Raw genomic sequence first — 12567 nt, 5'->3', positions numbered from 1 at the left:
TTTCATCCCTGCCTTTCAGGAGGAGCTGTAATATTAAGTCCCTCTGAAATGCTTTATAATTAAAGCCTTTAACAAGCCTCTTGTTTCATACTCGGTAACAAGCAAAATCTCTCTCTCCCAAGACTAGAAACACCATGTTTTGATGGAAAGAATTAGTGACAAGTTCCTGTGAATTATTTCTGGGGATGTAATTCCCTAAATTGCTAATAAGCAATTGTCACTTTTCAGAAATCAAGGGGGTTTTTTTCTTGCTTTCTCTCCTGGCTTGACTTGCTGAGAAAGACTAAACTTCCTTCCCTCTGACACGGCACCAGGAGAGCATTTCCTTTTGCTGACAGCCCTTGCCTCTAATTCTTGGTGATCTGGCATTAGGGGTACAAACACTGATTAGGCTTTTGATTCAGCTCTCTGAAGTTCTGGTGCTCCTGCAGAGTCCTGCAGGGGTCCACGATGGCAGGATCAAGGTTTAAGATGGTCCCCAGCAGCCTTTGCTGGTGCTGTGACCTCGTGGTGCAGAATCCCACCATGCAGGCAAGGAAAAATGCAAGGGGCTGGCAATCCCAGGTGCTGGAGGAGGGAGCAAACCACCCCTAGTGCCATTTCCAGATGCCTTTTCATTTCAAAAGAACTGCTCCTTTCATTTCCTTGGCAGGGAACCTTCCCCAGCCATGATAGTGATAACTATTTATGGAAAAGCTGTGGGCAAAGGATACTGAAGAAGTTGCTTCAGCAAGTCAGAGCATAAAGATGCCTCTGTTCAGGGACCCTCTGGTCGGTCAGTGGTGCAGGACAGAAATCCTGAGCAGCTCCAGGCAGCCAGGCTGGAGAGATGTGCCCACAGCCTTCCCAGTAAATATAGAAATATGCTATAAATCCCACAGCTCTGCATACGCCTCCTGGCTCCTAATTACCAGGCCCATGGTGGGATGGTGTTATTTCCAGCCTTGCTCTGTTAACAACTACCCTTCTTCCACAGAGATTTTCTTCTTCCAGGGTACCAACTTGCCCCTTCCCCTCTGCTGGCCCACAATACCTCTCAAAATATTCAGTGCACTTATCCTAAAGCCACGAGGGCTGGGTACCCTCTGGACTGGGACACAAAGTGGTTTTTTGTGGGATGAGGTGGAAACCAAGCTCCAGTCGAGCTCCTGCTGTTCACGAATGTTTGTTTCTTTTGGGGCCTAACAATAAAATACAAATTGTTATTTGGAGTCTACACACACATTTATGAATGGCATTACAACTGGCTGACCTGGAAGAAGTGATTAAAGACTTATAAAATACTGTCTCACAAGCACCTTTAATGCTGTTCTTAGAAGTGTCTTTTTATTAGAATAGAAAAGAAATAGAGTGCTTTTGAAACATTATATGAAAATTGTGTTTAGTCCAGATTGTGCAATTGGATTAGGTGGAAATCAGTTGGGGGCTCTGCTCATTTGCTTCTCCTGTCCAAGTTTAGTCATATGAAGAAAATCATTGCAGACAGTTTGTTCATTCTTCACTTCATGGTAATCCCCAGCTCCTGGCAGTACCACAGCTTCATACTGTGCCCTGGAAACCTGGAGTTTACCCCTGTCTCCCTCTGTTTCCCCAGAGAGATGTTTGGAAGCTGTGACACCCATCCAGCTTCCTCTCTGCCTCATTTGCAGACAATCCCAAGTGCAAATAACTCCTAACTATGTCTGGAAGAAGTTGGAGGTGGTGGGGGCACTGTTCAGGAGCACTGGTTCTCTCTGGGAGGCTGGGTATGTGGATTTCCCCAGATTTGCTCCCATAGATGTTGGAAAAGGCTATCCAGGCTCATGCTGCTTAGGGGGTAGCAGGGTTTAGAGCATCAGCTCCGTGAGACTGAGCATGGTAAACCTTGGAGTGGGCACAAGGAGGGATTTGAGTGCAGCTGGGAACATCAGTGGTGGAAAAAGTCACCAAAGCAAAGTTCAGCACTAACACTGCCTTTTCTCTTTCCTCTAGGGAGAGCCAGGCCCTCCTGGTTTGCCAGGTCCACCAGTAAGTATCTCCTGCTTGGTATCGACTTGTCCATCCTTCTGAGAGGATGCAGGGCACGAGCTGGCACTTACAGCCTCACTTTCCTCTTCATCTGCCACAGAATTCCCGGGAGCAGGGATGCTCAGCGCTGCCCCAGGGGACAAACACAACCTCCTGCTTCAGTGCTATCAGTGAAATAAAATGAAAATTAAATTAATGAATGAAACAAGTGAGATAAAGCTTGTGCATCACCTGTATAATGAAATTATTGGCACCAAGCCACATCACACGGTTGTTTCTGGCACTGCTCTGAGTCTGCTTCAGCTGCTCAGTCTGCCAAGGGGTGCTTAGAATTGTACCAGGTGGCAGAGCCCTTTGCTTTGGCCACTTACTGCATCCCTTCCTACCCCTTACTAAGAACAGCTTGTGAGCATGTGGGAATGAGCCAAAGCGCTGAAACTTAGGATTTGGATATGGATTCATAACAAGATTTGCCTCTCTTCGTGGGATTGTCCCATGTTGCATGGTGTAAAATCAACACATCAACAAATGAGCTTCCATCCTTGCACCCCTGCCACGCTTCTGTTGCTATGTTGTTATAATAATTGACTGTTTACCTCATGTAGGGGCCAAAAGGTGCACCAGGGAAGCCTGGAGCTGCAGGTGAAGCTGGGCTGCCTGGCCTTCCTGGAGTGGATGTGAGTATTTTGTCATCTTCTCGTAGGTCTTTTAAATCTTTCACATAGGCGGGAGTGTTTTCCTGATGTGTCTCATCAACTTTCTCTGTGCCTACTGGGGAAGGAATGTGAGTCCTGGACTTACATGCATGTCTTGCATATCAGGAGAAATTGAAGGGGAAGCATCTCTTGGCTGAATCAAGAAATATGAGAACAATTTTGAGATGTTTTGCTGACAGGATGGCACTCTCTTGATCTTTTGGGCTTTTTTTTACAGGGTTTAATAGGAACTGATGGCCCACCTGGCCCAAATGGGCCTCCAGGAGACCGTGTGAGTACCCCATTAGATCCTAGGACCCTTTAAATGGTCATTGCCACTGATTGTAGTGATGATTTTCACTTTCTGCTGTAAATTGGTGATACTCAAGCGTTGATTTTCATGTAAACCCTTGCAAAATACTTGGATCCTTGAAATGCAGTCCCAGGTGGGTTTTCATTAAGCAGGGCATGAGATCCACCTTTCTTTCACACGGCTTTGAACCTGCTTGGGTTGCCTCAGTGGTGGCTGTACTGGGGATATTTCAAGTATCCAAAAAGTTTCTTGAAGCAGTCGAGAGACTCAATTATGAAGTTTATCAAAGTGAAGTTATTTTGGCCTTTATTTGCAGTCTGAGCTGGCAGATCTGCGTTGTTTATAATTAATGCTACTGTGTATTAATTGTTTAAACTTTTGCCTTTTATTATTTCTGGAGCTGTCCATATGATTGCATTATTAGTTGCCATAGTGTTCCCCAGGCAGCCTAGCAAGAAATAAGAATTGTTTCTGCTTCCTGCATATTCCAGCTCTGCTGAGGGGCACCACAGGGACAGGGAAACAACTGCCAGAGATGTTACAGATGTCCTTCAGATCATCCCCAGTCATCACCCACACTTAAGCCTCCCTGTGACATTAAGGAATAACAATTAATGAGCCACTCAGCACAGATTGTGAGCCAGCATGGCTATTCTCCTGTCTCCCAGATGGGAATATAAGGCTTGTATCCACAGCTGGCTTGCTGGCCTTTTGGACTGGGGGCTGCAGTGATGGGCTGGATTTTTGTAACATGTTCAGTATATCCCAATAATCCACTTATTGCCCCAAGGACTTGCTCAAATCTAAAAAATCTGTGAGTTATATAAAGGGATGAGTGGTACAGCCATGTATTTTAGAGCTGTTCTTCTTCCTTTCCCATGTGACAGGCAAAGTTTGTGTGGCCACTGGGAAAGTCGAGTGGCAGGGCCTGGACATCCTTGTCACAGCTCTGGACATCCTGGTCACAGCTCCCAGCCTCTGTCCATCACCACCACCCTAAATCCCCCTCCTTTTCTGTCCCTTGTGCCCTTCTTTCTCCCCAGAGATCCAGGGCTGTACAATCCTGGCTACTCTCAGACATTCTGTGGGAAGAGTCCAGCACCATCTGGGAACAGATCCCTGATTTTTAGACTAGGAAAGCTCAGGACCACATGCGGAAGGCTGTGAGCAGCTCTGTGCCCTGTTCTGTGCTGCGTGGCAGTGCCTGCCCATGCCCACGTTAGCTCACGGCTCCTGCCTTGCAGGGTAATTGAGCAGATAATTTCTGGGCAGCAGAACTTCCTCTCTGACTGCTGGGCAGGAGCCCTCAGACAGAGCTCACACCCAGGTTTGCTGTGCTTTCCCACATTTTGTAACTCAGTCTGGCAGCATGGGGCAAACCTGGGACCCCTCGTCATTTATGGGAGCTTTTCAAGGTCAGTGGTCCATCTGGGAAATTGTTTTAATTGGTCTAATAAAAACCTGGGAAAAGGGAAAAGACCTCTAAAAGCTTTAGCACTCTAAGTGAACAGCATTGTTGGTCTGACTCTTTTTTTCTCCCTATCTTCTATATTTCTGTCTTGCAGGACTCACTGAAATAAGCTGTCTACTTATTGTTGTGCATTTGAATTCATGCTTAACACTCTGTTTTCTTCTAAATAAGCTTAGTTTTTTGAACTGGAGTGTCTGAGAGCAAAGCTTTTTAGTGTAGGGAAGTGGGCTCATGGAGTTTTCAGTAATACTTTATTGCCAAACATTTCCAAAAGGATTTTTATCCTAAATATCTCCCGCTGCTCTCACCATCGATTAGCTTTTCTCCTGGTTCTGCTTACAGACTGAATAGATCAATCCTACTTGTTTTTTCAATTTTAAAAACCCTTTATTTTCAGCTGGGGTTGAGTTGGGTTCTGACCTCTATGTAAGATACTGGTGTCCTTCACTGAAAAAAAAACCATTTTGAAGTTTGTTGCTTTACACTGAAAGCAATAAGGAGAACATAATTATTCACTTTTATTTATGAATGTCATAATAATCAAGTATTTTCCACGCTCCATAATTGTCTATTCACAGAGTAAATTACTATAAAATGAAAAATTATGGTGTTACTGTTTTCTAATCAAAAGAGAAAGAACATTGTTACCAGGAGAGCGAGTCTAGTCAGACAATGTTATTAAAATTGAGATGTAAATTAGAGTCTCTCCTTTGCACTTACTGCAGTAGCATCAGCTCATTCAGGCACTTGATAACCCCTTACCTTACCAGGAATGTTCACTGCTGCATTCTGCACCTTACACTCTTCAAGATATCAAAATTAGGGAGTGTAAAGTAACAGCATTTGGCATTTTGGGTGCTCTGCCAACTTTCTGGCCTGTTGGTCAAAGCAGAAAGGGGCGATGCAGCTGCTTTCAGAATTAGGGTGCAAGTCAGGAGGTGCCAGGAATTCAATGTTTTCCCTGCAGGAGGAGATCCCAGTTTGCCCCTTACAACCATCAGTAGTGGTAAGGATTTTCAGCCTGAAGATAAAAGTGAGTGGAGGCAGAGCAGAGTAACCTGCAGCAAGAGAAATGAATGAGCTGACATTCACAGCATGGCTGATTTTTATTGGATTACAGTCCCCTGCTCACAAGACCACTCCTAACGAGGCCTTGGGTCCTCCATGTCTTTCTCCTTAAGCTGAGCAAGGGAAAACATTTCTAATCTTTGGTGCACAGAACATGAGGAGAGGGCAGGCGTCACCCCTGGGGTCACAGTGAGCAGCTGTGTGTGCTGGGATGTTCTCCAGGTCTGCCCATCCACCTTGTCCTAGGGGCAGACACCGTTTAATTCCAGCTCAGGACATCATCCTCGAGATGTTTCTGTGCAGCATTTTGGGGATGTTTGGAAAAGAGGTTTGGACTGGGGAGAGGCCATGGAAACTTTGTCCCTGTGCAAGGAGATGTCCTTGCTTTGACCCTGGACCCTGGTCCAGTGGAAGGTGTCCCTGCTCATGGCACAGGGGTGGAACAAGGTGGTCTTGAAGGTCCCTTCCAACCCAAACCATTCTGGGATTCTGCTTCAGAATGATCACCCCTGATTAATTTTACAGCCTGCTGGCCAGCTGGCAGCTTTGCAATGCAGCAAAGGGGTTAAGAAGGTCTCTGTCTTCTTCTCTTTAGTCAAGCAGGAAGTTCACAACTTCAAGGGTGACTTAATTCTAGTCTAAGCCATGAGATGACCAAGGTTCAGTCAAGCCTAACAGTAGGAATTCAAACTGGGAAAAGGAGACTGGGAATTTGCTAAGGAGGTTAGTGAAGAAACAGAAGCTGCCAAATCTTTGGCTTTGCTTGAAAGGGAAATGGATGAATTAATAAAATTCACTAGAATAAGTCCAAAATTTGTTAATAGTTTTAGAAAACTTAGTCATTGGAGCTACAATATGAATGTATTATGAATGAGAATATTTCAAGTAGATAAAAGTCAAGTTATGAACATTTAGATATTCATGGAGGATATTTAGATATTCATCTGATGCCAGCTGGGATTTCTAGGGTAATTATCCATAAGTTTTTGTCCCTATATGTGTGAATTCAGCTGAGCATCACCAGTTGTGTCCTGTTTCTGCAAGACACTGCTGGAGTTTCCAAGGAGAGCAGGCCTTGGTGACTCCCCATATGGAGGTTTCTCTTTTATCCCTGCTAATTTTTATCCTGTTTTATTCCCATAGGGTGCCTTAGGACCTGCTGGGCCACCTGGACCAGCTGTAAGTACCTCCCAGAACAGCACATGTGATGAAAGTGTGCAGTATTATGCCAAAACCATCACCAAGAGAGGATGGGAAGCTTTGTTTCCCAAACAAAGGGATCAAAGTCTGAATAAGTGAATATGTTGTTTGAAATGTTTAAATATGTATGTGTGACCTGTTCTGGTAACACAGGACCTGTTTTGAGCCTTCGAGGTGCTGTAAAAGCAAACCAGCTTGGGATACAGACTGACATATCAAATGCTATTAGAATCATTAGACATTACCTAATGTCTATCAGAATTAAAAGGAAAAGAAAAAGGAGAAATAGATAAACTGGAATGTTGTCTTCCTCTCCATGTCCCACTCTTGTGTCAGCACACATTACTTTTCTTACTGATGTCTTGTAGGTAACAGCAATGGAAAGGGAATACAAATTATTGGAGGCAACAAAAGGATTCATCAAGACTCTGCTCTGATTGAAAATTATAATAATTAGGGGCAAGGGAGTGATAAGGAAACTTAGGAAAAAAAAAATTAGCAGTGTTTTCCGAGGTTTTCTTTTCTTCTTGTATGTTTGGTTTCTGAGTGATCTTTTACTGTTTCAAATGTTGTTTCCAGGGAAAAGGACTGCCAGGACCTCCAGTAAGTAATAAGAATATTTTTTTCAAAACAAAGTTATAAATTAAGATTCTGATTTTATTGGATACCCTGAGTGTTACAAACCCACCCCAGGACCCAGGCAGAGGGACTTGGAGTCCTGCAGATCATCAGCCTTGTGGGATTTTTATCCTTGCCCCCACCCTGGGGAAGCTGGCTCTGGTTTAAACACAAGGCACAGCAGCCTTGTAAACACTGGAAGTGCTCAGTTTGGGGGCAGCTTTTGTTTGGTGGGTTCCTGGGAGCTGCCCTGTGCCTGAGGGATGCAGACTGGCAGTGTATTCCAGGGGGATGTGGAGTAAAAACAGGATGTGCGTTGGGAAGCTGGTGGTCTGGTGCAGGATGGAGCTCCTCGGGGGGATTGGGCAAATGGGGGCAGCCAGCAGCCTGGGCTTTGGGGTGTCATGATGTAAAAGCTCTTCTCTCTGCTCAACAGGGACCCCCAGGACCCAGTGGGCGCCCAGGTGGACATGGATTTCGGGGTCCTTCTGTGAGTTTCTCCTACCATTTAATCCCCATTTACTGAATGTGCCACAACCACAGAAGAATGAGTTTCATTTTTGTCTCTTGCCTCACTCTGAGGAGATATTTCCCTTTGCATTTACATTGAAAGGGAATTCTTATTATTTTTCTCTCTTTTTAGGGACCTTTTGGTCTGCCAGGATTCCCAGGGCCTCCTGGACCACCTGGGCCTCCCGTAAGTTGAGACTTGCAAACAAATGGGAGAAAATTCCTGGGGGGAGTCTGGAATTTTCTTCTTGCTGCACTTTTTATTTGCTGCCACTACCATGAGCATTCAGCAGGGCATAAACACCGTGCCCTGAGAAGAGCAGGGACTTTTCCCTGGCTGCACCTGGATGTGTTGATGATCTCCTGTTTGTTATTTGTGCTCTCTGTGAGGAGGGACCCAATGACACCGCACCTTTCTGGCACACAGAGCATGGGGTGGGCTGCTTGTTCTCTCAGGGAAAGTTTTTGTGCTTGCATGGATCATGATCTGTTCTTGTAGGACCGGCAAGTGGGGCTTGCAATCAAGTCCCTGCTTTGGGTTTGCTGTGCCCTCTCTGGAGTGTTGAACAGTGGGATTGGGACGTCTTTCCCAAGGAGTTTTCCCCAGGCCAGGAGGAAGCCAGGCACAGCTGCTCTCCTCTACTTGCTGCTTTCATCACCTAAGGCCCAAGACTCTTCCCCAGCCCAGCTGTGCCTCTCCAGGGGATGGTTACACCCTTGATGTGTCTGGTTTTGAGGACTGGTGCAGCTTATAACACTCCAGGGGCAGCACTTTAGACTCTGGGGCTGAGTATGTGCCTTGTGCTGATCCAGCTGAGCTGGCTCTGTAAAAATCATCCTAGAAACTGTGTTTCCTCCTCGTGTTTGTCCTGTATTTAAAAGCCACCATTCCCTGAATTGCAGGGTCTTCCAGGCGCCCTTCCCGATGGCGGCGGGGACCTTCAGGTAGGTTTTTCTTTATGTAGCATGAAAATGAGCTTTGGTTTAATCCCTGATGTGACTTTTGCTTGGCACAGCTGGGGGAGTGTCAGACCATTTAACATGCGCTGTTTAGACCTGCAGATGTGGGTTTAAACCACCTTACCAGGATGCAGAAGAATGGGGGGGTGTTTCCTGGGCTGAAAGATTTCTTGAGGAGGTAGATGTGCACTGGCACAGGGTGCCCAGAGAAGCTGTGGTTGCCCCATCCCTGGAAGTGTCCAAGGCCAGGTTGGATGGGGCTGGGAGCAACCAGGTGTCCCTGCCCATGGCTGGGTGTGGAACATGACAAGATTTAAGTTCCCTTCCAACCCAAACCATCCTGTGATTCCAGTGCTGGTGTTGTCCTTGATTTTTTTCTTCCCAAAATGCACATTTTGCATACATTCTTCAGGTGCTAAACAACTTCAGCTTTTGGTAAAAGACAACAGCTTTTCATGCTTCCAACCCTGCCTTGTGACAGGAAAGGCTGTGAGTGTAGCACTGTTTATTTCCAGGGATGGAGGCACCGGGTTCCTGTGGACATCTGCTTTGTTTAGGCTTCCTTCCTTAGGAGAAAGCCTTGATCCCTTTCTTTCAGGGGAACGAAAGGAGTGCTAAGTCCATGAACGATGGAAGTGACATTTGCAGATTTCACAGCTGTTGTTGTGACAGCTTCTTTGGTTTTCTAATTGACATGCCCCAAAAAAAGCTCCGAGTCAGTTTAGACTGCCTTATGGCACATCACATGGGAGTTAATAGGAAATTAGGTTATTTCTGCACGTTTAATTTAAGTTACCCTGTGGAATAGACTAGAAAATTAAATTTTTGCTACAGAGGTGCTGCCTGAAGTTGTATTAAAAGAAAAAAAAAAAAAAACCAAACAAATTAAGAGCTATTTGTAAAGATTCAAGAGTATGGCCTTTTCCTCATTAAATTGCCATGCATATTCTGATTTGTTCCCAGTGAAGCTGAAGTTCCCACCAGGGGCTCTGCCAGCCCTAGACATCTGCAGATATCAGTTTATAGGTATTGGTTTTTTTGTTGGTGCCCTTCAATTAACTCTGATGCCTGTCCTTGCTGCACTTAAGGAGCTGGCTAAAGGAAATCAATAGGGATCAATTACTGCAGAGGATTAAATATGGTCCTAATGATTTACAAAGAAACTGATCCAGCTGCACTGGGAAACTTGGGTTCTTGGGCATTTTGGACTGTGGACACTGTCAGCCTTCAGAAAATCTCACAATCCATGTTCAAAGTGGAGCAGGCCATTCATAAATCATTATTTTGTGGGATACCAGGACCTCCAGGACCCCTTTCCATAGGGAAATGTTGGTCAATCCATGATGCCACGATTCCATTAGATTTAGTGGATTTAGAGCCAAAATCCACATGACTTTTCACCTAATGGATGCAAGCAGCCTCCCTGGGTGTGATGTGTGCCTGTTAAACCGAAGTGTTTCTGTTCCCTGCAGTGCCCAGCTCTGTGCCCACCAGGCCCCCCAGGCCCCCCAGGAATGCCAGGCTTCAAGGTAAGGAAACATCACCTGCAATACAAGGATCTGTCCCCCAAAATAAACACTACTAGGAACCCCTGGGATTAAATTGTATCCACGGTCCATGTCTCCTGTCGGCTCACACCTCCCAAACCAGCCATGCATTTGCATTTATTCCAAATGAGATTTAACCCTTGGCATAGATTAAACCCCCCTGCAAGCCCAGTGGGGCAGAGCTGGTGGACAGGAACAAACAGGGGCAGCAGTTCAGGGCTACCTCAAGAACCAGGTGCTGCCTTTCCAGGCCTGCGAGCTGGAAAAACCTCACAACTTCTTAAACTGCAAACTTACATAATTAATATAATGTAATTTAGTTGCTGTTTTTATAGCCAGTGTAGCACCAGGTAGGTTTATGTTTAGTTGTTGGGCTCTGGTATATAAATTCAAGGTTTCCACCCTCAGGAGTTAAAAGTCTGCTCCTCTGTCCCCTCTCTGGTTCACATGAAGTCTGTGCAGTTGTGGATTCAGCAGCGAGACAAAGTAAAAAGTGACTCAAGGTCTTTTAGCAGGATTTAGAAGTTGGCAGTGAGTGGGAGAGCTCCTAGGGAATGCTCTCAGTTCCTCCTGAACTGACCTTTCTCAGGTCTGCTTGGTCTGTGCGCTGAGTCATAAATATCATTACAAATACAAGATGTTTAGGACATAACTGCTCAAAATTCATAGCTCATGAAAAGGAAAACCCTGTGAAACTCTCCAATTATGATGCAAATGATGCACAGGACCTTTGTTGTGGTGAGGAATAACATCTGCCATGGCTGAAATCGGGCTGGGTCTCTCCCACGTAATAGGAAGAGAGCCAAGACACAAATTGAATCAGAGCTTATATAAAAGCTTTCAGTGGGACATGGATTTCTTTGCAAGCTTGATGATGCCGACATTAAAGGTGACGTAAAAAGGGAGGTAAAAGATGCAGAGTGGGGTTTTCAGAAGTGACTCATTCCCATTTTCAGGGGTGATGGGAACTGAGTTCTGGTCCCTGATCTGTATTTGAGAACTGCATCCAGATCATGAGCTTAGTCCAGTGCAAGTCACTCTGGAAAACCAAATCTGGGCATTTCCTGAAACGACATCAATTCTGACACTGGTACCTGGATAACCTCCCCCAGGAGGGATCTGCATTCACCTGGGTACAGCACACCTACAGATTGTTTTTCTTGTAAGTCATTTGGGATGTGGGGGTTTAGGTTTCCCAGCTGTCTCGTCAAATTTAATTTTTAAAGCAAGACTCAGGATGTGATTAATCAGAACTCTTATTTCTAGGGACACACTGGTCACAAAGGGGAACCTGGTGAAGTAGGAAAACAAGGAGAGAAGGTAAACTTCAGTTTAAAGGGGGAGGATTTTTCTCTTTAAAAACATCTTAAAAAAGAAATAAGTGATTTTTTTCAAGGAGTCAGGGAGGAATGAGGCTGTTGGCTGAACAAGGAGCAGTTACTTTGGCTGAAGTGCACTGGGTTCCACTGCTCTCCCTGTAGGACCCTGTGCTGACTCTCCAAGAAAATTCATCTTCCCAGGGATCATCATGTTAAGATCAATTGGAGTTAACAGCTATCCTTTCCCAAGCAGGGATGTCAGCTCAGGAAAAGCCTTGCATTAATCACTTGGATAAATTCCTGACTGATCAGAACATTCTTGCATGTAGAAGAAATTGTCTATAACATAGAAGCAAATTCTGCAGAGAAATCTGGAAGGGAGAGGGGGAGCTCAAGAAGAAATAAGATGGGGAGTCCCTGGCTGTGTGTTTGCAGGCTCCTGATGTCTCTCCTCTTGTCTGATTGATTTTTCTCTCCCAGGGTAACCCTGGCCCTCCCGGCCCTCCAGGAATTCCGGGCGGTGTCGGCCTGCAGGTATCCCCTCCTCTTCTCTTCCCACCATTCGCATGGCCCTTTCACTGTGGAGCTCAATGGAGCCATCAGTCACCTTGGTTACACAAACAGAGATTGAGTTTGAACTGATTTGTTTTCTTAATTAGGGCCCAAGAGGACTAAGAGGCCTCCCTGGTCCAATGGGTCCAGCTGGCGACAGAGTAAGAAAAAACTTCTGGGTTTTTTTCCCCCTCCACCACCAGTTTGTCTTGTGAGAGGTTCCAGTGACACCTGTCCTTACTGAATTCCACTGGGAAACTTGTAAAGGCATAAAAAGTGGGGTGTTCCCTGCAGCACCTCCATCAGA

General features: G+C 45.5%; 1 protein-coding gene across 1 annotated transcript in view; it reads left to right on the top strand.

The window, feature by feature from the left end:
• COL9A3 (collagen type IX alpha 3 chain) overlaps nt 1–12567 on the top strand; it is a 33177-nt gene that overhangs the window by 3814 nt on the left and 16796 nt on the right. Inside the window, exons 3-14 of the mRNA XM_032126541.1 lie at nt 1972–2007; nt 2613–2684; nt 2941–2994; nt 6698–6733; nt 7334–7357; nt 7809–7862; nt 8016–8069; nt 8786–8827; nt 10315–10371; nt 11656–11709; nt 12189–12242; nt 12368–12421. Coding sequence (XP_031982432.1) covers nt 1972–2007; nt 2613–2684; nt 2941–2994; nt 6698–6733; nt 7334–7357; nt 7809–7862; nt 8016–8069; nt 8786–8827; nt 10315–10371; nt 11656–11709; nt 12189–12242; nt 12368–12421 — 591 coding nt within the window. The remainder of the gene's footprint in view (nt 1–1971; nt 2008–2612; nt 2685–2940; nt 2995–6697; nt 6734–7333; nt 7358–7808; nt 7863–8015; nt 8070–8785; nt 8828–10314; nt 10372–11655; nt 11710–12188; nt 12243–12367; nt 12422–12567) is intronic.

The sequence above is a fragment of the Corvus moneduloides genome, chromosome 17 (genome assembly GCF_009650955.1).
Source record: "Corvus moneduloides isolate bCorMon1 chromosome 17, bCorMon1.pri, whole genome shotgun sequence".
Classification (NCBI taxonomy): domain Eukaryota; kingdom Metazoa; phylum Chordata; class Aves; order Passeriformes; family Corvidae; genus Corvus; species Corvus moneduloides.
Note: the sequence above shows the minus strand (reverse complement) of the source record. Positions and strands in the feature narration are given on the sequence as shown.